Consider the following 25124-nt stretch of genomic DNA (forward strand, 5'->3'; position numbering starts at 1 on the left):
ATCCCACTCCCCTACTGCTCGCCAACTTCTAAAATCAAGATCAGACTCTCCCACGACTTTCTTTGGGCCACATTCTAGGATTCCTTGCCCCTTACCCAAAAGCCAATAGCTCTTCATTCTCAGCAGCCACAGGAGGCCCTCGATCACCCAGTTCCTTGTGCTGCCAGAGGTGTTGTTGTTGCTCTAAGGGCAAAAGTTGTGCAGAGCATTTTGATAAAAATCCAAGTGGCTACTTGAGATTTGCTTTCATTAACATCTCATTGCCTATGTGTTCAATCATGATATTGTGCTTTGGTAATATGACGATTTGGACAATGACGAATTTGACGATAGAGCCATATTTTCACAGTCTATCCATGCAGGTCCCTTCTGACATTTGTAATACTTAAGCAAAATGAATAACAGGAATGGGCAAGAAGGGGCTGGCATCTTGTTTTATAGGCAAGGAACATTACTATTGGCTCAGCACTATTTTTGGGTTTTTTAGGGGGAAGGTAGTGGTAAAGATATAAAAGAACTAAGAGAAATGGGCCTTGTTTTTAAGAAGTGTGCAATCTGGTTGAGAACTCTTTCTTTTTATATATAATAATAACATTACATTCATAAAACTTGTTCTATGCACTTTACATATATTAACTCAGTTACTCCTCACTACAACCTTATGGGCTGGGTACTGTTATTGTTCCATTTTACAGAGGAGAAAACTGAGGCACAAAAGAGTTAAGTAATTTGCTTAAGTTCACACCACTGGCAAGTGGCAAATTCAGGACTGAAACACAAGCAGCTTGACCCAGAGCATGCACTACATTACACGATATTGTGTTTCTTCACTAATGATTTCAGACCCTTGAACACCAGTAAGGGAGTTTTAATGTATTAAATAATATATACTTTAACCTTTAAAATTTACAGAAATATTATATATTGATTGTTGAAAATGTGAAAAATGTTGAACAATATAAATAGGAAAACTGAAAATCAAGTATGACTCAGAGATCACCAGTATTAATATTTTGATACATGCTCTAAGTTGTTTTATGCACATTTCTAATACTCATATAGTCCTTTAAAATTTAATATTGTGTTATAGGTTTTATATAAAATTTTGAATGTAAAGTTTTGTAGCTAATGTTATTTTCAATTTACTTATATAATTTCCAATTTATTTCTTCATATTATTGAATATTTCAGAAAACAGAATTTTGCTTTTTAGTAGTCCATCACAATTTATTTAATCATCTTTCTGGCATTGCTGTTTATTGTTGTTTTCAATGTTGTGCTATTATAAGTAGTGCTGAAATGAGCATTTTTATGCAAAAAGCTTCTTTTCATTTCAGACTCTTTCTTTGAGGTTTATTTCTAAATTTTTCTTTGTTTAAAATTACCTTTCAAATGATACTTAATGAATATTGGCAATTTTCTTTTCACAAAAGCTGTATCAATTTACATACTCCAGATGCATATGAAACAAGAAAGACTGCTTTATCTCACTCTTGCCAAACTTGACTATTATGTTTTAATATAATTCCATGAGTCTGGCTGAGTTGGTGTACTGATTAGAGTAATTCAACATGGTATTCTGTTATTAATTTACATTTCTATACTGTTGAGTTTGAACATTTTTTTTCATTAAAAAATTTTGTTTAAGTTTTTTAAGAATAGTAGAGACATGGTCTCACTGTGTTACCCAGGCTGGTCTCAAATGCCTGGGCTCCAGCAATCCTCCTACCTCAGCCTCTCTGAGACCTGAGATGTGCTATAGCTACACCGCTTTTAACAAAGATTCTTATTGACAAAGACTCTCTCTTTGACCACACTCGAGTCAGCTCCTCGGGACCCCCCTTTCAACTAAGTCCTGATCTTAGACTCTGCCCTTGGCCTGCTTAGTCCAGTTTTAGCAAGAATCCTGCTGGGTCAGCTTATCTAAGATTCGCCTCTCCATTGAGAGGTTTTTGTCAATATCTGACCAAATTCCTCAAACTTCATTTTTGGTTTCTGACCATCTTTGATATCTGATCAAATTCCTCTTCCCCACCCTTGATGTCTTGTCATCCTGGCCCGCTTTCCACAAGAATGCCCCTAGCCTTGATGTATCCTCTTAGTAATTTTCTATCTACTGACCCTCCACCCTACTTCGCCTTACTCCAAGGACAAGTATAAATCTCCACTTGTCCTTGTTGTATTTGGAGTTGAGCCCAATCTCTCTCCCCTACAGCAAAACCCTCATGCAATAGTCCCTTGTGTGAGACAAAGTAGCAAACATAAGAAACCATGTTTGCTCATCTCTGCTTGCCCACATAATTTCACAAAACCCCTGCCTCTGCGATAATGTGCAGCTTTGAAGACAAAACAAGATAGAGCACACGGCCTCCCACATCTCTTCCTTGAGTCACTGTATTCCTTAAAAGATAAATAACCCTAATCCTTGCCTCTTCCTACATAGGAGATAAAATCTGACAGCGTTAGCGATTGTGCCTCTGTAATCTGTAACCAGATGTGCTCTTACACCCAGACTTTGATGTAGTTCTGTGATAATGTGACTTCTGAGCAAGTCTGATGTGCTTTTGCACACTCTGACATCCTGCCACCTCTATATAAGCAGTGGGTTGAAACACTGTTCTGGGAAGTCTAACAGGAATGCTCCGGGGCTATCATCCTCAGTCTCTGTCCTCAAGACTTCTGAATAAAACTAATTTTAATTCTTTAAAACGTTGATTTTGTTTGCTTGTTTAGTTGACACTCGAATAGTCTTCCTTACCATCCAACAAATGTCAGGATGAATTTTTCTGCAACATTGTAGACCACTGCAGGAGGACTGCAGGTTGATGAACACTTCGGAAGCCTGCTTGGTATTACTTTGTAAAGATGAGTATTTGCCTACCCTATGACCACACTTCCCTGCCTAGGACACTCTTCCCAAGGGGTACCAGGACCACTGCAACCACTGTGTGGGGCAAGAAGTTGTGTACTGTGCATTTGGTGCCTTTTACATCACAGATGTCTGTCAGGTATGAACATGGTGGTGATGCAGGATTTTTCTTGACCCCTTTGCTGGATTCACAGAAGGGGTGCCCCATCTACTCAGCCCACTATGCTCAGCCCCTTGTGGGAGGGAGCATGTGAGCTAGTGAGTGCAGGCTCCAGCCCATGGCTCTGGGCACTGACACAGGAGCAAACTCCGTGCAGGGCTCGTGGCCAGACCAGCTATGTCGCCTTGAGGGGAATGCAGCAGTGCCCAGGTGAGGGTGCCTGCAACCCTGAGGCCCAAGAGGGGGCGTTACAGTGCTCTTTTAATTATGCCATCCACAGATAGCAGCATGTTAGTAGATCAATTGGCCCCTTGTATCATTGTGTGGGGCAGCTGTCCTCCACCAGTGAGGGCAAAGGGCAGTGTGACAGCCTTTCTGGGTGCTCGCATTTGGTGCATCCTGAGCTCTTGTCCAGCATCCAAGAAGAATGTGGTCACACAGATAATTGAAGGATGGTGAAGGCAGAGAATTTTACTGAGCGACGAAGACGGCTCTCAATGGAGAGGGGAACTAGAGAGGGGACAGGAAGGGTAGATCATCTTCCCCAAAGTCAGGTTGTCTCTTCCCTGAAGTCAGGTCGTCTCCTCCTCTACTGACTGAGTCTGGGGTCTTTATAGCCACAGGATGGGGAGTGTGTGCTGATTGGTTTGTGAGTATGCAAAAAAGGTTAAAGCAAAGACACCACTCAAAGGTGCACACAACAGCATAGGAAACAATTAGGAAATGGTAGGTATATGCAAAATAGGTGAAGCATGGGGATCAATCAGAGGAAAGCATGCCAAACAGGAAGACAAGTTCTCAATCTTGTCCGAGGATTTAACTTGTAGTTTGGCTTTCAGGCTTTAGATTGTCTTTGTTTGGAGCCAGGGTTTCACCAGGGACCCGCCCCCATCTGCCTAGGCATTTGGCTGCCTCCTGTCTTTCTCAGTGGCCTGTCTTGGAGACATACCAAGACTGTCCATGTATGTTGCTTAACCCCTCTGATATGGTTTGGATGTCTGTCCCCTCCATATCTCATGTTGAAATGCGATCACTAGTGTTACAGGTGGGGCTTAGGGGGAGGTATTGGATCATGGGGATGGATCCCTCATGAATGGCTTATCACCATTGCATTGGTGATGAGTGAGTTCTTGCTCAGTTATTTCACATGAGATCTGGCTGTTTATGAGTCTGGGACCTCCTCTTTCTTTCTCTTGCTCCTGCTCTCACCACATGACACAGTGGCTCCCCATCGCCTTCTGCCATGACTGTAAGCTTCCTGAGGCCCTTACCAGAAGCTAAGCAGATGTTGGTGCCATGCTTCTCATGCAGCCTGCAGAACTGTGAGACAATTAAACCTCTTTTATAAATTACCTAGTCTCAGATATTTCTTTATAGCAACACAAGAACAGCCTAATACACTCTTCAGGCCTCAATTTCTTTAATAAAATAGGGACAGTAAGAGTCCCCGCTGTGGGGCTTGAGTGGGATTGTTACCACCTTTCCCTCTGCTCCTCAGAGTTCAGATGTAGACCCAGAAGTTAGATGGATCAACCCAAATTACTAGTTTCATTACTGGGAAAAGTCAATTGAAGAATGCAGGTGGATTTGGGGGTAGAATCGGGCTTCCCACTTCTTCCTCCTCACAACTACCACTGTCTTATTCCATCTCTCTCATCCCCCAACTCAACCAATTCTGCTCCAGTAGGCTTACTCCTGGGAGGAACAAATGATTCGTGCATCTGGACAGGCCTCGAGGAAATAGAGATTGCAGAGGGACGAGAGTCCTGCAGGAGTCTTCTGCGAAGCAGTGAGCAAGGGGAGGTTGAGTGAAAGGACTGGGAGCCAGTGGACATCTCTTTCTAGGTGGGAATGTAAGGAGTAAGGAAGGAAAATGCTTCTTGACATCTACCTTGTAGATCTGAAGTGAGTATTAAATGGTGTCAAGTGAGTATCACAGTGCCTGACAGAGGAAATGCTTATGAAAACATGAGTTATGATTTTATAATTATCATTACAGTAGGCTAAGCAAAGCCAGCCAGTGTCTCCCTCAGTTGACTTTGCAAATCTCTGTTCTAATCCACTCCAAAATGATTTAAAATTAAGATACAGGCCATCTGATTTTTAAAATTTTTCAGTTCTTATAGTGCATTTCATTATAATAGTGGGTCTATTATATACTTAATTCTTAATTTTTGACCAGAATTTCAAGAACAAGAACACAAGAGTGAGTTTTTCCCCCTTCTTTCTTTCCTTTCTTCTTTCTTTCTTTTGTATGTTGATTTCTGATTTTAATAAAATTGCTTATTGTGTTTTATCAGAAACAATGTTGATTGAGTTTAAGATAGATTTTTAAAATTACTGGCTGCTAAAGAAGTTTCTAAAAATCAGAGTGGGTGTTAAATATCAGATAACTTCTGGAAATCTTTGGACATTATTATATAATTTAAAAATTTGACCAACAGTTGTAATATATTACAGGTTGAACATCTCTATCTGAAATGCCTCTTACCAGAAATGTTCTGGAATTTTTATTTTTGGTGGGTTTGAAAGTTTTTTGTTATAGATGAGCACCCTAATTTGAAAGTCTAAACTCTGAAATTCTCCAGTGACCATTCTCTTTGAGTGTCATGTTGGTTCTCAAAAAGTTTCAGATTTTGGAGCGTTTTCAATTTTCGATTTTCAAATTAGGGATTCTCAACCTGTAACAGGTTTCTTCTTATTTAATTATCCTCTATCCTTTGGGTAAATCTTATTTGACTATAGAAGATATATTTTAAACACACTAATAAATGAAATGGCCAATTCTTTTTGTAAAATTTATGAGTAGGATTCATAAATGAGACTAATTTTTATTTTCTGGTCTGCTATCTTTGTTAACATTTTAAAATAAGATTATACTATTTTGCTCAATAAATTGGGAAGCTTTTCATGGTTCTGAAACTTTATATTTAGCCTGAGTAATACCTGTTCTTTGAATCTTTGAAAAGTTCACCATCTGAGCTGGGATACTTTTATTCACATAAAATGATTTGATGTTTGTAATTTTTTTAACCATAGTCAATGATTTTTTTTTTTTTGAGATGGAGTCTCGCTCTGTTGCCCAGGCTGGAGTGCAGTGGCACGATCTCGGCTCACTGCAAGCTCTGCCTCCTGGGTTCACGTCATTCTCCTGCCTCAGCATCCCGAGTAACTGGGACTACAGGTGCCCACCACCACGCCCGGCTAATTTTTTTTTTTGTATTTTTAGTAGAGACAGGGTTTCACTGTGTTAGCCAGGATGGTCTTGATCTCCTGACCTCGTGATCCACGTGCCTCGGCCTCCCAAAGTGCTGGGATTACAGATGTGAGCCACTGCGCCTGGTTAGTCACGGATTTTTTGTTAGTTTTGGAACTTTGTTTGTTTTAGGGAAATTATTCCAGATTATCTGGGTGGTCCCAGTTTAATCAGGAGAGAGCCCTGCCTCTTAGTTGACACCTTGATTTTGGTCTTTCAGCCTCCAGAACTGTAAGAGAATAATACATTTCTGTGTTTTAAACTATCTAGACTCTAATACTATGTTACAGCAGCCCTGGGAAACTAACGTAATCAGGCATCTCCTTAAATGCCAAGCAACAAATGCCTTTATTGAGAGACACCTTGTAGTCTCAGATACTTGGGAGGCTGAAGTGGGAGGATTGCTTGAGCCCAAGAGTTTGTGGCTGCAGTGAGCTATGCTTGCACCACTGTACTCCAGCCTGGGTGACAGAATGAGACCCTATCTCTCTCTTAAAGAAAACTATCTTGTTTCGTAAAAATTAAGTCTCCATAAGAAGCAAATATACTATCGATAACTCTTACATAATACTGCTCCAGAATATGACATTTTCCTATCAAAAACATTTGTGACTAATACCACTACAGAGTTTCTATCCTCTTTTCTTGAATGCGTGTCATGTTGTTTGTGGTTAAGCTTTTTTATATAAAGGCATTGATTTCAAAAGATCATATAATATGGTGGTTGGAGAACTTCTATAATTTTTATTTTTTAGGCCCCTACCCAAGACCAAAGCAGCATTGTTCAGATATTTTTTGGGTAAGGAAAAGAAACACTTAGAAAATCCCTCAACCTCAAAATTAATGCTTTGATTGGCACAGAGGTACAGACTCACTTGAATTACATTCCAGAACCAACTTCAACTTTCTGAGACCCATATTTTCTTTTGAGCTTTTTTCCCTGAGAGCTCTTTCTATGAAGAGCCTCTCCCCAAACCCATCACGGCTCCACTTAAATGCTCATCTTGTTAAATAGTACATACAGCCGGGGAAATTCAAAACCCTTTCCCCAAGGAAAGTAAGAAGTAAGGCAAAGTAAGGATGGGAATACGTGATTTGCTTGGAGAAGGTGGGATATAACCTTTAATTCCCACTCCATAGTCCTCCGTATTGGGACCATGTCACTTCCACCATTTTTTTTTTAAATTTTACTTTAAGTTCTGGGACACATGTGCAGAACGTGCAGGTTTGTTACATAGGTATACATGTGCCCTGGTGGTTTGCTGCACCCATCAACCCATCATCTAGGTTTTAAGCCTCGCATGCATTAGGTATTTGTCTTAATGCTCTCCCTCTCCTTGCCCCCCACCTGCTGACCAGCCCCAGGGTGTGATGTTCTCCTCCCTGTGTCCATGTGTTCTCACTGGTCACCTCCCACTTATAGTGGAAACATGCGGTGTTTGGTTTTCTGTTCCTGTGTTAGTTTGCTGAGAATGACGGTTTCCAGCTTCATCCATGTCCCTGCAAAAGACACGAACTCATTCTTTTTTATGGCCACATAGTATTCCATGGCACCACTGCCAAATTTTATGCAAACAGTTCCTCTTCCCCAGTTTTCTTTCCAAATAAGACCTTCCTCTTCCACAGTTTTCTTTCCAAATAAGACCCCCGTTAGCTTTCATTTGAACTGCTGCAATGGTTCTTTGACTCACCTTCCTGCCACAGCTTTTATTGGCCCCTGATTTTGTGACCAGATTATTTTACCTTAGAATAGTTTTAAAAACATCACTTCCATTCTTTATTGAAGCTTTGAATATCCATTTACTGGGAGTTTATTATGTGCAAGACACTGTACACATTTCTGTTGTTTTAAACCATAGAGTTTACAATACTCTGTCCCAGCAGCTCCAGCAAACTAATGCAATCAGGTATCTTCTTAAATGCTAAGCAGCCAATGCCTTTGTCAAGAGCCGTCTTGTTTTCCAAAAATGATGTCCCAATAAATTATTCTTAGAGGAAAAATAAGAGTGATAAATAATTACTAGCTCTGATGATTTTTTTTATTTGCAGAAAAGCAAAATGGTGCTTTATTAAGACACCATGTAAGAACAATTTTCAATAATTGTTTTATCTTTAGAATAATTTGCTTTTCTGGGTGATGTAGGGGCTTGGGTTTGGAGAATCTGAATTTGGGATAAAGTAGGGCATGTGAGAAAGAGCCTTTCCTGTAGCTCAGTGGCTCTCAAACTTTAGCCAGCATCAGAGTCACTTTAGGGCAGTTGAAATACAGATTGCAGGGTCATGGTCCTACAGTTTCTGATTCAGGAAGCCTGGAGTGAGGCCTGGGAATCTGCATTTTATCAAGTTCCCAGGTGCTGCCAATGCTCTGATCCAGGACCACACTCTGAGGACTCCGGCTCTGACTCACTCACTGTGCCTGGGCCACGGTAGGTAGTTCTTCATTTGCTTTTCTTTTCAGAGCAGTGGAGTTTCTTATAAGATGCCTCATCCTGAGAATTCATTGGGCTAATGTAGATAAAGGGTTAATACAGTGCTGGCACACAATAGGTAATACATGATAAATGTCAGCATCGTAAACCCTCTGAGCAATTAGCTGTATGATAAATACCCTTGGTGGGTTGATATAGTGAGCATAAGGCCAATTAAGTTTTAAAGCATTTGTGAATTCCTTAGGTTTTCCCAGCTTCACATTGGAACAGAGATAAGATCATGGAGTACAACACAGACACATCCTAGTTCAAGTCTTCAACTTGAACTTGCTAAAAGAGCAGTTGATTTAAATGTTTGACACCAGTTAGCTTGTGTGAATGGATAGAACAGTTACCTCACTCAATGCCCCAAGAATTCTCTTTTGTGCAAAGTCTTTCAAACACATTTGGCTTCTTTGGTGAATACATATTCAAAAAGCAAAAAGGAAAATGAACACAGGGATCATTAGATTTAATGTCAGCATTGAGAGTTAGAAATAACCTGTGTGTCTTGGGGAGTTGTGTCTTCTAGAATAGTACTATTCAAAATGTGGTCTGCAGATGGGCCTTCTGAACATGACTCTTGGTTACCAGTCCCCAAATGAGGTAAGAAACATGTACTACAATGTAAATTCAGGGACACCAACCACATCACTATACACACTGTTTAGTTCCACTGGCCTTTATAAGGGAGGGGGACAAGACTTTCCTGAGGAAGGAAGCTGCATTGATTACATCCTGGCACAAGCTCCTTTCCGGACTGGCACCTAGAGCAGCACTGTCCCAGAAGACAATGAGTTCAAGACTACATAAAAGCTTCAAATCCTCTGTGGGCCCCGTCCCCTCTTAGCCTAAATCAGGGACTCCGTGTGTGTGCGTTTCTATTGTCAGCCCAGAGTTTAACAAAAAAAGAGGCTCTCTTAAAAAAAAAAGGTTAACTTAGGGATTAGGAAATTGCAAGGTAATACGCATGCCATAATAAGCTATGTTCATATTCGGGGAGGTAAGGGAAAATCATTTCTTTCTTTTATTATTAGTATCTTTTAATTTTTAATTTTTAATGTTATTCATTTATTATTATTTTCCCTTACCTCCCCAAATATGAACATAGCTTATTGTGGCATGCATATTTTATTTTGAAATAAAATAACTATGTCGAAATTTTGAGATAATTATCCTTGGCGACAAGGACCAATAATAAGAATGACGCCAGTTCATGATTGGGCAGGCAGTTGCTAGGCAGATGTCCTCCCAGACGTGTTAGGTTGTGATGACCTTTGTGTGAGGTTAGGGTTTTTGCGATCTTTTGGGAGAGTTCTGACGCCTGCTACAACATGGATGAACCTCGAGGCCATTATGCTAAGTGAAATAAGCTGGTGACAAAAGGACCGATGCTGTGTAGTTTCACATGATACGAAGTGCCCAGAGTCATCAAATTCACAGAGACAGAAAGCAGTCTGGAGGTTACCTGGGGCTGGTGGAGGGTGAATGGGGTTATTTATTTAATAGGTCTCGAGTTTCTATTGCATAGTGAAGAAGGTTTGGAAATACTGGTGATGGTTGCACAACATTGTGAATGTAACTGGAATGTCACCAACTGTACCCTTACAAGTGGTTAAGATGATCAATTTTATGTTATATATAGTTTACCACAATAAAAAATACAAAAGTGCATGTTGATAAATGCATCTACTATGTACCCCCCAAATTTTCAAAATATGTATTTTTAAAAATTTAAATGCATGCTAGTTGAAAAAAATCAAATTATATAAGTGAGAGAGGCCTGAGATAGGCAACAACCCTCCTCCCCTTCCCCTAGTCTCCAAAAACGCAAGGGAATAAATATCCCAAGAGACTTGGAAACTACTCCCAAGGGGCATGGAGATTGGTTGATGATGGACCAGCCAGAAGGGCCCTGTGGTCTAGGTTTGGAGGATGCAGAGGTGGTGGGAGGCAGAGTATATCTGGGTGTAGGTGCCGCCTGCACACTGCCTGTTGCCTAAGACCACTGGGACTAGACCCTTCCATGGGACCCGCCAAGATGGGGCCACACCAAGACCTGCCTCTCTCTCTCCCAGTACCAGGACACTCTGTGGGCACCCAGGGAAATGGAAGGGCAAGAGAGAGAAAATGCTATTTGTCTCTGTATCAAAACAGAGGGATAAAATTGCTATCTATTTATTTATTTATTTATTTATTTCTTATTTGAGGCAGTGTCTTAGTTTGTTCTCACACTGCTATAAAGATACTACCTGAGACTGGGTAATTTTATGGGGTGTGGGGGGGGGAAGTGCAACACTTTTAAACCATCAGATCTCACGAGAGCTCATTTACTGTGATGAGAACAGCCTGCGGAAACCGCCCCCATGATCCAGTCACCTCCCCCCAGGTCCCTCCCTGACACATGGGGATTACAAGTCGAGATAAGATTTGGGTGAGTGCACAGAGCCAAACCATATCAGACATATCAGACAGGATCTTGCTCTGTCACTCAGGCTGGAGTGCAGTGGTGCCATCATAGCTCACTGAAACCTCAAACACTTAAGCTCAAGTGATCCTCCCATTTAGCCTCCCGAGTAGCTATGGGCCACCATGCATGGCTAATTTCTTAATTTTTTATTTTTTGGTAGCAATGAGGTCTTGCTATGTTGACAGGCTGGTCTCAAACTCCTGGCCTCAAGTGATCCTCCTCTCTCGGCCTCCCAAATCACTGGGATTACAGGCATGAGCCCCCATGCCTAGCCAAAATTGTCTTGATAGCAAAATTAAATTTTCTGTCATCAGTGGAAATGAAATGATTAAACCAGACAACGAATCTGAAGTGAGTAATGAAACACAACCGGTGTGAAAGTGTCTCATACCATCTTCCAACGCACCCATCCTCAGCACTCCTCCCTTTTCCTCACTTGATGAGGAAAATGTGTTGCGGAAACAAGCTGACCAGGGTGCTTTAGAGCTACTCAGAGTAGAGAGATAGTTGGGCCTTCCCCAAGTCCACAGTGTGGCATGACACTATGCCGCCAACCATAGCTCTGCTTCTAAAATAAAACCAAATGGAAACTTTGATATTAGCAGAGGCCTTTACCATCAAGGTTGGTGGGGAACACAAGGCATTTGCTACCTTGACTTGACCATGAAAGAGAGGCCTGGCCATGGAGATGGGGTTGGATATGGAGAACTGGGGGTCTAGCTCAGGTGAGCATTGTGGGAATCCACATCAAGAAGGAGGCAGGGATAGTATCGTGGAAATCCAAGAGTGAGAGTGCTGGGAAGGATGCACTTCACTGGCCCTGCAGGTGCTTTGGAATATAAAGCAGTGTGGGCACCAGAGCTCCAGGGCTGTGTGCCTCCCCTCCTGGCATCACCATGACCTGCCCTGCCCCTCTCCACTACCTGTTCCTGCCACCCTTTGCCCCCTGGTAGCAGCTGCCAATTCTTTTCCTCTATGCTATATGCATTTTTAAACCTCTTTTCTGTATTTCTCCTAAGCTAAGCTGGAGCCACACAATGCCAACCTGTACCTCCTACATCAGTGCAAGAAACCTGCACCTCCCACTTTCCATTCCCCAACCAGGCTGGTGTGGCACCAATGGGCTCTGGCCAAGGACTCTGGCCTGCTATGAAGAAGTGAACAACAGGGGAGCCATTCCAAGGGGATACACAAAGGGCCTATTTCTGCCCATTTATCTGACACTGACCCTCGGCCTATTTGTACTTCATTTTCTTCATTTGAAAAATGAAGATACTAATGGGATCTATTGCACAGGGTTGTTGTGAGGTACATATGAGTAAATATGCGTAAGTGCTAAGAAGGGAACCTGGTACCACGTGGTGTGTGCTTGATGTGTCCCCAGTTCTCAACCTGTCACTGTTTTCTCCCCACATTCCATTTAGGGTGAAGAAAACATTTACCAGCATGACCTACAGAGACCTGCCTCATCTGGCACTTTCCTACCTCTCTGGCTCCCTGCATCCCCTGTTTACACCCTCCTGAAATCCTCAGCTCCTGTCAATCCTCTGTACAGGTACCTGTTCCTTCCAAGGCATAGGTCTTTGCCCACACCTGGAACAGGAATTAAAAGAAATTTTAAAATATGTAAGCAAAAGCTCAGTTGTATGTAAGAAAAACCAATTCCCCCTGAGGAAGATAAAGAGCTGAAGTCCTTTAAAAATTGACTGCCTGTTTTTCTGAGGCTAGTGAGTCTTATCGCTCCCTTTCCTGGGCATTGTGAAGACCCTGTTTCTCTAGCTGTGCAGCTGCAAGGTCACTAGACAGATAAACTCAAGTCATAAAACGTGTTGTTCCTTGAAAAGTAAGAAATAACGTAATGCATGTCTTAATTGAATAACTCTCTTTGTTTCTCACTTATGTAATACGCTTCCCCCTGCACAAATCTTCCCCCACCCCACAAAATGCTTAAAAGGTAGCTTGACTCTTTGTTCGGGGCTCAGTCCTTTGGATGTTAATCCGACTGGTTTGGTGCACCTAGGTAATTAAGTAATTCCTCCTCAACCCCTTGGTCTCTCTGATTCCTCAATTATCCTGCTGTACACCGTGACCTCTGCCTGGAAGGCTCTCTCCTCCCCCATGACTGATTCCCACTCACAGCTCCAACCTCAACTCAGCCATTCCTTCCTCTGGGAAGCCTCTGATTTCACCAACTCAGCCCAGTCATGCTCCAGTCAGCTCCCTAGCAGCTCATCGGGAAGTTGGAATGTGGCCTTAGTATGTGAGATTCAATCTGCTTGTCTCTCTGTGGCTCCGGGCTCCATGAGGCATGTGCAGCCCCCACTGCCCTCTGGTCTATGTCTGGCCCCAAATGCAATGCCTTTTGCATGGATCCCCAAAAAATATATGTTGAATGAATGAGTGAATGAATGAATGAAGGAATGCATGGTCACTTTGCTTTTCTTCTCTGTCTTGAACCAAGCAATTGAGAGCAAGAATCTTTTCTTTCCCATTGCAAGTTGCCAAACATGATGGAAAGCCGCCCTCGGGCATGGTTGTCCTTATGTTTCTGCTCCTCTGAGGCTCTCAATGGCTTCAGAATCCCCTGCAGACTCATTCTGCTGGGCACGTGGTCTGAAACCCAAGAGGCTCAGGCAATACTCTAATTAGCCGGCCAGCTGCTGCATGCCATAGCTGTTGGTATTCCCTTCTGAGACGGAGGTGCCTCCCAGACTTCACCCACCAGTGTACTGTAACCAATTTCCACCACCCCATTTTTCCTGGGCTTAATCCCGTTCCTGACACTGATATGAATTGTGCTTTTGTAGTTACAGGCACAGAGGATCTTTCTGATTCTTCAAAGGTAAGGAGACACATGGGCTGAAACCGAGCCAGGCCTGGGACCTCCTAGGAGCAGACGCAGTTGCCACCCATGGCCCCTCACCTTGTCTTTCCCCTGGGCTGTGAGGTGTTGCTGCCTCACAGGCCTTGCTTCTCTCTGCACATTTGTTCTGCTCTTCTCTTGCTATGGAGTGGTTCCTTTATTCTGTGTTTTTAGTGGGATGTAAAAAGAAGCTGGGCCCCAACACAGGCTCTGCCATTTTCAGCTGCCTGTGTGGGGTTGGATCACATGGACTGACCATGTCCCCTGTGACACCCTTTCAGCAGGCACAGGGGAGGGCACTTTCCTGTACAGAAGCTGTTGGCATGGCAGGCAGCACCACCAAATTCAGTGGTCTGTGGAGGCCAGTGCTTCCATAGTAAACTTTACTTATTATCTTTTACAGAGTTCTCTGGATGACATACATTTTAAAAAACAGCTGTCTATCACAAAAAGGAGTATTATAATATATGATACAATAAAACCATCAAAATGACTATTCACATAAATAACACATATTCAATTTATTAAATAGATAATATATTTACAACAGCTCAAAATTCTGAAATTATGGAATAGTATTCAGTAGAAATTCTCTCACCCTTGTCCCCCATCTATCCAGTTTCCACACTCCCTCCAAAACAAGTAACCACTGTTTTTTTTAACTCCTTATTTTGAAATAATATAGACTCCCAAGAAATTGCAAAATTAATAAGGAGAATTCCTGATATAACCACTCTTTAAAGTTTAGAGTATACTCTTCCAGGAAATACTTATATAAGCTTGTATAAATGTATCATATTTTCCACTCTGTTTTATCCAAATGGCATCATGTTATACATACTTTTGCGCCTTGATGCTAAAGACTGAATATGTCTTGGCAAAATTCATATGTTGGAGCCTTAACCCCCAATACAATGGTATTTGGAGGTTGAGCCTTTGGGAGGTGAACAGGTGATGAGAGTGGAGCCCTCATTAATGAGATTAGTGGTCTTATAAGAAAAAAGATGAGAGAGATTGTCTATTTCCACCATCCACCATGTGAGGTTACAGCAAGAAGGTACCTGTTGGCAAACCAGGAGGGGAGCCCTCACTAGGAGCTGACTTGCCAGCACCTTAATTTTGGAATTCTCAACCTCCAGAACTATGATAAATTTCTTTCTTTCTTTCTTTCTTTCTTTCTTTCTTTCTTTCTTTCTTTCTTTCTTTCTTTCTTTCTTTCTTTCTTTCTTTTTTTGTGAGGGAGTTTCACTCTTGTCACCCAGGCTGGAGTGCAATGGCACAATCTCGGCTCACTGCAACCTCCGCCTCCTGGTTCAATCTATTTTCCTGCCTCAGCCTCCTGAGTAGCTGAGATTGCAGGCATGTGCCACCATGCCCAGCTAATTTTTGTATTTTTAGTAGAGATAGGGTTTCATCATATTGGCCAGGCTGGTCTCGAACTCCTGACCTCAAGTGATCCACCCCCCTCAGTCTCCCAAAGTGCTGGGATTATAGGCATGAGCCACCACACCTGGCCGAGAAATAAATTTCTATTGTTTAAGCCACCCGGTCCATAGTATTTTTGTTATTTCAACCATAACTGACTAAGGCACTTGCTAAAACAGACAGACAAACAAATGAAAAGCCCTACTGAATTTATCACATAAATAATCAAGTTGTCACTTTAATTTTTTGTGTCACTCTTCCTGGATCAAAGTCTTTCTCTGATGCAAAACATGATATTCTCTTTACTCTATATATTGACTCAGGTATCATAAAAAAAAAATTCAAAACCATAGAGCTGTTTTCACAAACATGCCATTTAAAATGCATGGTGCCAAACCTCTTTCCTGAACATTTTCTTCCAGCAGATCTGAGTTGGTGTGCAGAAATCTATTTAAAAAAAAAAAAAAGTTCTTCAGATGATCTAGCTAGATCTAGCACATGAAAGTTCTTATTCAGATTCTGGCAATTGTTTTCTAAGAATATATTGATAGAGTACATACTTTTAAAAAGGGAATGCACTGGTGCATGACCAAAGCCACAACACCCCACACATGTGACTGTGATCTTTGCTCCTTTGCAAAGTCCTCATAGAGTTGAAGAGTTCTGCACTTTGTTCCTTCCCTGGCACACCTCTCTCTGCATTCCTTCCATCTCCTGACATTCTCCACTCCTGTCTCTGTGTTTTAAAACCGGTGTAGGAAGTGTGCATGCTTGTGGCATCAGACTCCAGGCCATGTTTTTCCTGACTCCCATTTTGGTAGCCATTCTCTGCATTTTGGTTGTGTGGATCTTTAAAAATGCTGATAGACACATGGAGAAAAAGAAGGGGGAGCCTAGAGCCATGGCTGAGGCTCGCCCCTGGGTGGATGAAGACTTAAAAGACAGCAGTGACCTGCACCAAGCAGAAGAAGGTAAATATACCAGCTATGCTGCTTAGCTTCGCTGTCGTATGTGTTGATGATGAGTGCGAGTCAATGGCAGGGCTTATGGAGAGGAATAAACACACATAGGCCAGCTTTAGCATCAACCTCTATTCTGCTAATGAATCAGTGCCTGGCACAGACAGATCATCTATCTCCAGTGATGAGCTTGTCACCTGCTGGGACCAACCCTTTTTTATTTTGGATACTCAGTGAAAACGCTGTTGAGAGGCTAAAGTTTTCCCTGGCTCCAATTCCATTCTGGTTGTTAAAATCTTTCTGCAGGGATTCATCCCAGGCTGGCAGTGGGCAGGGTCTAAGTGGCCAGGTTTTGATCAGGAACTTTGAAATCTACCAAGTGTCATCACCTAGGAGGCTGCCACCTTTCCCTGTGCCAGGCCCTGGAAATGAAGGACTGGGGTGGCCTTTGTCCTCAACACACTGAATGTCCAATTCAGCTGCCAAGGTGATACACGAGAATCAGAGAGAGTAACAAAGAGACAGACCCGGTGGAACTGATTCTAAGGTGTTTAGAGCAGGCCTGGGAGTTTGACAGTGCAGTCAGGGAAAGGACAAACTGGGTTGGGAGGATGAATAGGGTACAAATAGCAAGTGCTGGGAGGCCTGTCAGGCAACAAGGGGCAGAAGAAGCAGGAGCACCGGGAGGCCTGGGGTGGGGGTAAGAGAGGAAGTGGAGAATCGAGGGCGGAGGGAAGGGGTAAGAATGGAAGTAGAGAATTGAGGGTGGGAGGGTTACGGCCACCCTGAGAAGAAGAGGTGATGAAGGAGGCAGGTATGAAGAGAGAGACTGTGGAAGAGGCTTGAGCCATCAGTGTTTGAGAAGCTTTGTCTGGGATGGGTTTGATTTGGAAGAGGCTCTGTGATCTTCAGCTGGGCTAATGATGCCCCTATCCCCAAACAGAGTCTATCTGGACATGTGAGTGTGTGTGAGTGTGTGTGTGTTCATGAATGTGCATGTATGTGTGCATGTAGTGTGTGTGTGTGTGCATAAGAGTGTATGTGTGTGTGCGTGTGTGTGAGTGTGCATGTGAGTGTTCATTAATGTGCATGTGTGAGTGTGTGTACATGAGAGTGTGGATGAGTGTGAGTGTGCGTGTGCATGTATATGTGTGCGTGCATTAATGTGTGTGAGCATGCATGAGTGTGTGTGTGTATGCGTGTGTTTGTGAGAGTATGTGTGCGTGAGTGTGTGTCCTAATCTCAGTTCTGGGGCACAGGGTGTCCAGCTGGCCCTCAGTGCTAGGAGCCTGAATGCACCGCACAGGAGTCTAGCCCCTCAGCAGGGCTGCCTCTTGCTCTCCTACATTGAAAGCTCTTCCACTCAGAACATCAGTTCTACCCAGCAGAGAAGCACTTTTAATCCAGGGGACATCTGCTGTGAAGCTGGGTAATGGTTTGTGCTGGTAAGGATGGCCCGGATGGTGGGGACAGTGGGAATGCAGTGGAAGGGGTGGATCAGAGTGAAGTTAATGGAAGAGCAACAGGGTTTGCTAATAAACTGGGTATTGGGAAAAGGTAGAGAGAGGGAGACTTGGAAGCTGGAAGCTATTATAAGTGGGTGAGGGAATGAGGATCCAGCTTAAAGGGGAAGATGTTGAGTTCCATCAAGGACATGTTTTATTTCAGATGACAGTGACACACCTGAGCAGAAAAGGGAGAGAGAGAGCAGTCTAGGTTAGGGGCCCAGGCCACAGATACTGACTGGAGAGTCACCAGTATGGGGAAGATACTTGGAACCTGGGCAGCTAATGAATCCACAAAGAGACCATTGCTAGAGAGAAGGGTGAGGATAGAACTTGGGGGACACGTGCAGTTAAGAGGAACTATGGAAGAGAAATGTACTAGAGAAAGGGAGAAGCTGTGGGAAAGGGAGCTCTGGGATCATAACAGTAACAAGCCCTTATATATTAATAGCACTTACTGTATGCAATCAGAGTCACATTTTATGTGTAGTAAATCGTTTCATCTTCATGACAGTACAACGATTCTAATAGGTAGACGCTATTAGAATCCCCATATTATAGATAAGGAAACTGAGGCTCCAATAGGGTAAGCCCAGGAAGGTGATTGCAGAGACAGGACCCAAGCAGTCTGGCTGTAGCTGTTTGATGGGCTGCCTCTCCCCTGGGAGAAAGACCTAGAATGGAGGAGGCAGGAGATAACCAGCAGGGACAAACATTAAATGAGAGACCAGAAAGAGTGTGCATTGAGGAAAGGCCACTGGATTTGAAGACCCAAGAGGTCTGAGGACACAAGAGAGCTTAGGCAGGCTATTGAGGGTCAGGTCCTGGGGCTGGGCCTGGAGGCTGGGAACATTGAGCAGAACTGGAGGGCTATTCTCTGGCTCTCTGCCTGATCACTTACTTTTGCAAAGTGCTTTGTCTCTTCATTCTCTGTTCCCTTCCATCCTCATCCTTCTCTTATCTTTATGCAGAGGAATGAAAGGGACAGCCTTAGTGTCCTCCTTAGCAGCTGGGGCAAAGAATGCCCTGAGTGTGGCATCCACAGATCTTTTGTATGGGGATTCTAATAGTGCCTACTTCATTGTATTGTCATGAAGATGAAATGATTTACTCCTCATCTCTTATGTTGTTTACATAAGTGGTGCATGCTAAGGTCACACAGGTGGCCTGTGAGAACCAATGCTTAAACCCAGGCTTCTCAGCCCCCAAGTCTCAGTCACAGGGTGGTGGACATTATCTACGGGGGGATCTTACTCTAGGTCCAGAAGGGATTGAGAAGGAGATAACTGGAGAAGAGAACGGACTCCTTTACTTAAGAAACATGGAGATGGTGTTGTTGACTGGAAATAGATACTAGATTCAAGCCATTTTTAATATTAACAAGACACTAAATGGTAAAATAAGTATTGTAGGACATTTTAGCATGAGTTAAGGAAAATATGGGTACCAATCTAACCTCCTGCAGCTCTGATTCACAAATAATTCCTACTCCATGTTCACAGGTCAGGGAATTGGCACCTGTGTGTAGGGGTGGGGTGGGGGGATGGAGATGGAACATTGTGTGTCCATGCTTATTAGACATATGTATGTGTGTTGGGGGGGTGGGGAGTGGTGAAGGAACATGGTGTGCCCATGCTTATTAGATATTGTATGTGGGTGGGTTGGGTGAGTGGTGAGGGAACACTGTGTGTCCATGCTTATTAGATATTGTGTGTGGGTGGGTTGGGGGGTGGTGAGGGAACATTGTATGTCCATGCTTATTAGACATGTGTGTGGGTGGGTGGGTTGGGGGGTGGTGAGGGAACATTGTGTGTCCATGCTTATTAGATGTAAAGTATAGTCTTCCTCTGCAAACGAGCCAAGCTTGGTGTCCTGTTAATACCTTGTTTGTCTACAAAGTTAGGATCCAAGAAAGAAGAGTTGCTGAAGTTTATCTCAAAGAAATAAATCTCAGATTGTCCCACTAAAATGAATTGAAAATCCTACCCACAAATCCTCTAGTTAGGCCCAGAATCATAGAAGTTCATAGAAATGGGAAAAGAAGAAAAAAGAAACACATCTCATCAAGATGAATCTGTTTTAATGTTAGTGAGGGATTCTTCTGTACTTAGCTTCATTTGCCATCCAAAAGCTATTATTCTAATTGAAGTCACTAACTGAATAATAAGTGACCCATCTTGTCCAGTCTTTTCTAAGAAAGGCCTGAGTTAATTTTTTTATCCAGTGTGGGTAACACTTGAGAACAAAAATGTTCCTACAAACTTGAGAAACAGATTGTTATGTGCCCATAATAACAAGTAGCTTTCAGAACTGGTTCCAAGCCTGAGCAGTGGATCAATGACAACTCATTTCAGAATAAACTTGGTAAGCTAACCAATCAGTGTCAGCCTCATGCTTCTGAAAGTCAGCCAACCAGGGGTGGACTCATTCCCAGGGCCAGCTCCTCTGAGTGTCAAGAGTCTCAACCAAAAGACACTGATCCTACAAATGATGTGTCACTCGCACCCCTGAAAGTCCACCAGTTCCTGAACTTCATGCTTCCCAATCAAGTAGCATACTAGGGCTAGTCTCTGGGGATTAGCAAGGACCAATTGTTAAATATTTAGGAGTTTTTTTGTTAAATCATTAGTGGCTTGAAGTCAGGCCATGGTGTGATTATTTACATCGTGGATACTGGCAAGTGCTATAAATCAGTGCTTTCTCTCTTCCACCCTGCAAAAAGTTGGCTTACCAGCACACCACTGCCAAAAATTCTATACTAAGTCAGCATTCTACTCTGCTCAGAGAGTCATGCTTGATCAGCATAGTTGTCTTTTACTATGGGAAGCAACACAATCAGCTTTGTCTTGGACACACCCAGACATTAATACTTTGACATGACTAATTTAAGAGGTTGGTTTGCTAGACTCCTGTAAGACCTTAAGCTTTTAGAACAAGAGACAGTCAGGTTTAGATAAGAGAAGAGTAGGAAAGGAAAAGGACTTGAATGAAGATATTGTTCTTGAGATCAAGTCTGGGTGGGTTCCTACTAGGGGAAAGTTAAGGTCAGCAAAGGACATTGGGGTACCGAAAGAGATAAAGGGACTCAGAAGAACAAATCCTGTCAACTTCGCTCCATTGCTTTGGAGACAAGGATAAAAATACCTTTTTCTCTACCCAATCTAGGTTCATGGCTGAGGCCCTTGTAACAAAAGACGGATTAACAGAAAGTGTAAATGTTTATTTAGCATAAGTTTCATGTGATACAGGAGGCTTCATAGGGAAATGAAGACCCAAAGGAACAGTTAAACCTGTGTGTTTTCACGCTAGGTTTGGTGAAAAGTGAACAGTCGTGGAGATACACAAGAGGACAGAGGGGCTATGGTCTAATGTGATCTAATGGCAATAAACTAGGGAAACTTAGTGTATTAGTCTGTTTTCAGACTGCTGATAAAGACATACCTGAGACTCAGTAATTTATAAAGAAAAAGATTTAATGGACTCACAGTTCTATGTGGCTAGAGATGCCTCACAATCATGGTAGAAGGTGAAAAGCTTGGCTTACATGGTGGCAGGCAAAGAGGGAATGAGAATCAAGCAAAAGGGGCTTCCCCTTATAAAACCATCAGATCTCCTGAGACTTATTCACTATCACAAGAACAGTGTGGGGGAAACTGCACCCATGATTCAATTCTCTCCCACTAGGTCCCTCCCACAACACATGGGAATTATGGGAGCTACAATTCAAGATGAGATTTGGGTGGGGACACAGCCAAAACATATCACTTTGCAGTATCTATACGTTCAGATTTTTCTCTGTGTCCCTAACGTCTTCAGAGATGAGGATGCTCTTTCCTCTGGATGGGCACCTCTTACATGGGGGACATATGACCTGCCTCAGGGGAGGATCAGAAAATTTCTTCCTGGGTTTTATGACCTACTTGAGGAAAGAAAGCTCTTCTTCCTCTGAAGTTGGCATGCTTTGGGGTAATATTTTCTGAACCCCATTGACTTTAGGATAGCATTGCCCTATTCAAGGTTTCTCTGTCTGGGCACCCTTCAGCTTTCTCAATCCCCACCCACCTCAGTGCTACTAATGAAATAATCCATCTATACAGCAGCCAGGTGTCACCTTAATAGTTCTGTTGCTCGATGCACACAGCAAGTCAATACATTGAGACACCAGGTTGCAACAGAGAAAGAGGTTTAATCATAAGGCTACTGAATGAGGAGGCAGGAGGAAACCTTAAATCCATTTCCCTGAGGAATTTGGAGCTAGGATTTTTTAGGATTTTGGAGTGGGTCAAAGTGTGGCGGTCATTGATTGGTCAGAGTGCAGGGTGAAGTCATGGGACAGGGAGATGAAGGATCTGTATTCTCATGCTGATTCCACTTCATCATGGGAGTCTTCAAACTGGTTGGCATCAGCTATTACTGGAATTCATGATTTGAAAAACATTTTAAGTAATTTTAAAACAAAAGCCTTATGATCCTGATAGAGAGATCTTATCTATCTCAAACAAAAGCCTTGTGATTCTAATGTCAGAAATTCTATGTATAGGAACAGTGGGGATGCAAAAGGTCAGTATCTACTAGTGCTATGAGACTTTCAGAACAAGGAAGTGGGTCAAAGCAGCCTGATGAATGTTGATTATAACTGTACTTCTGTCTACAATTCTTGTTAGCCCTATGAGGATGGCCTCACAGGAAGCGGGATGACTGAGAAGCCCAGGTAGAGAGCAGAGCAATGATGAAGCAGCTGGGAAAGAGGCATTGTTGGGGCAGGTGCTGAGCCCTGAAGTGACTCCCATCCTCACCTTCAAAATCTACATCACCCTCTTCCTTAGTAACATTACTCCTCAAGTCTCCCAAAATTGCAAGAAGGGAACAAGGATGATGTGACACAAATTGTCCTTGGTTTCTTAATTAGAAAATAGTGGCCCATTTGCAAAGACTGTGTAGTAGAACTGTAAAAACACTAAAGCAATGCATTTGGAGACACAACCAGAAAAACACCTCCATGTTAAATGTGAAAAGATAGAAGTGACCTAGAATTACTTGGCTGGCTAAACCTAATGATGGCACAATTAAAGGATTCCTTGGCATTAAAGTGATTGTAGGGACCAAGGGGTTGATTGCTAGAAAGCTGATCGTGTGTATTAGCACTCCCTCTTCATATCTGCTTCCTTCTAATTAAAAGTATACAGTTTGGGCCAAAACTGTTCCTGCTAGTGAAATATGAAAAGAAATTTCTCCTCTGCCCTCTGAAGGTTCACTGAAAATGAACTGACAAGAGACAGATTAATAGAAGAAAAGACATACAAATTTGTTTAACATGTATAAGCACTGGGAAATCCCAGGAGAATGGTTACCCAATAACCCAGTGGGGTCCAGATGCTTATATATCCTTCTCCATAGGGGATGAGGGGATGGTGGGGGTGCATAGGAGTAAATGATTTTCAGGGGAAATGAATGGGTCCAAAGAATAATACTTTGGGATGAAGTTCCTCAAGCTTATGAGAAGTAGTGGGAAGGCGAGGGTGGAACTTCACTGTGAACAAAAGTCTTCTCATTATGCAGGTAAAGTCCCCCAGGTTATCTCTGTCTGCCTGGATTCCTAGGCAGGGGGTCTTAAGACAATTACATTTCTTCATCTTCTTTGTTCCTTTTCTTAATACATGCGGTAGTGCTTTGTTGTCCAGGCTGGAGTGCAGTGGCATGATCATAGCTTACTGAAGCCTCAAACTCCTGGTCTCAAAGGTATCCTCCCACCTTAGCCTCTTGAGTAGCTAGGACTATGGGCACACACCATCATGCCCAATTTTTAGACTTTTTGTAAAGACGAGGTCTCTCTATGTTGCCCAGGCTGGTCTCGAACTCCTGGGCTCAAGTAATCCTCCTACTTCAGCCTCCCAAAGTGCTGGGATTATAGGCATGAGCCACTGGGCCCATCCCAATTACATTTCTTTTGGAAAGAAATGTCCTTAGTCAGATTGGGAAATTCCAGAAAGAGTCTCTCTCAGTGCTTCAGGAAAAAGGATCAGAGAGACCAGAGACCAGGCAGGTCAGAGGGAGACCTGGAGGTGCTTCTTTAGTTCACCAGATCAAATGCCAAGTGTCAGTATTTTAGGGAATTGTTTGCAGACCCCCAGTGAAATGACACAAGGCAAGTTACTGTTGGTATCAATAGCAAGCCCCAAGTGTGGCAGCACAAGATTTACATTCAAAAAGCAGGCCATAATAGTACACATTTGCTTTGCACTATGTGGACCTTAGAGCTTGAATCCCTGGTGGCTTGACTGCTCTAGAGTGAAGGCAGGGAAGCAAAGGAGTTTACACATCCTGCTCTCTTGCCTCTGGGTGAGGGCCACATTCCTCAGGAGCAGTCAGGAGTTCAAGGGAAGGGGAGAAGTGGAAGCTCACTGAGCTCCTAGCCTGGCCCTGCTGGTCTCATTCGCCAGCCATAGTATAGACCTTCTGCCCTGTGAAAGGCTCCAGGAATGGCAGTCCGGCTGTACACTTTTCCGAGAGTGCACTCAGGACAATCCCATCAGGAGGTGATGAGGACCATTTGTTTGACCATTCCCTGATCAAATGGCTGGCACCGATAATGAGGCAACAGTTTGCTTCCTTCTGCTAATTAAGAGCGTCTGCCTTGGACTCTAGAAGCTGCAGAAACTGCCAAGTCATGCATTTAGACCACTTTTAGTTTTTACAAGTGCTGAATGGGTCTTAAGAGTTAGTAACTTACCTTTCAAACAGTTAAGGAAGCATTTAATGCATTTGCTTATATGCCACTTATTAACTACAGAGGCTGCCAGACTTCATCTTAAACGGTGTCGAAAGTATCATTGGTGTTGAAAGTCTTTATTCACACCTTGATAAAGTTCAGGCTTGTCACTGTGACATTGATGACATTGGCATTTCATTAGGACTGACTGTTAGAAAGCTGATAGATGTTTATTACCACTCCCCCATCACACCTACTTTGTTCTAAACAGGCCCTAACTGTCCCTGCTAGAGAAATATAAAAAGAAGCTTCCTCCCTAAGTTTCCCAGACAAACTTTGTCATAAACCATTGTTTGTTCTCAGGTCCCATTCAATTCCCAAAGAGAATTATTGAATATACATCATCTGATCATCGGGTCCATTCATTCCCCCTGAAATGC

At 42.9% G+C, this 25124-nt stretch overlaps 1 protein-coding gene across 3 annotated transcripts in view; it reads left to right on the top strand.

The window, feature by feature from the left end:
• The first annotated feature begins 16163 nt into the window (after nt 1-16163).
• Nucleotides 16164-25124, top strand: part of IYD (iodotyrosine deiodinase) — a 34087-nt gene continuing 25126 nt past the window's right edge. For all 3 annotated transcript variants that reach the window (XM_015137128.3, XM_001099028.5, XM_077999535.1), the window contains exon 1: nt 16164-16482. In XM_015137128.3, coding sequence (XP_014992614.2) covers nt 16305-16482 — 178 coding nt within the window. In that variant the 5' untranslated portion in view covers nt 16164-16304. The remainder of the gene's footprint in view (nt 16483-25124) is intronic.

Source organism: Macaca mulatta, chromosome 4 (genome assembly GCF_049350105.2).
Source record: "Macaca mulatta isolate MMU2019108-1 chromosome 4, T2T-MMU8v2.0, whole genome shotgun sequence".
Classification (NCBI taxonomy): domain Eukaryota; kingdom Metazoa; phylum Chordata; class Mammalia; order Primates; family Cercopithecidae; genus Macaca; species Macaca mulatta.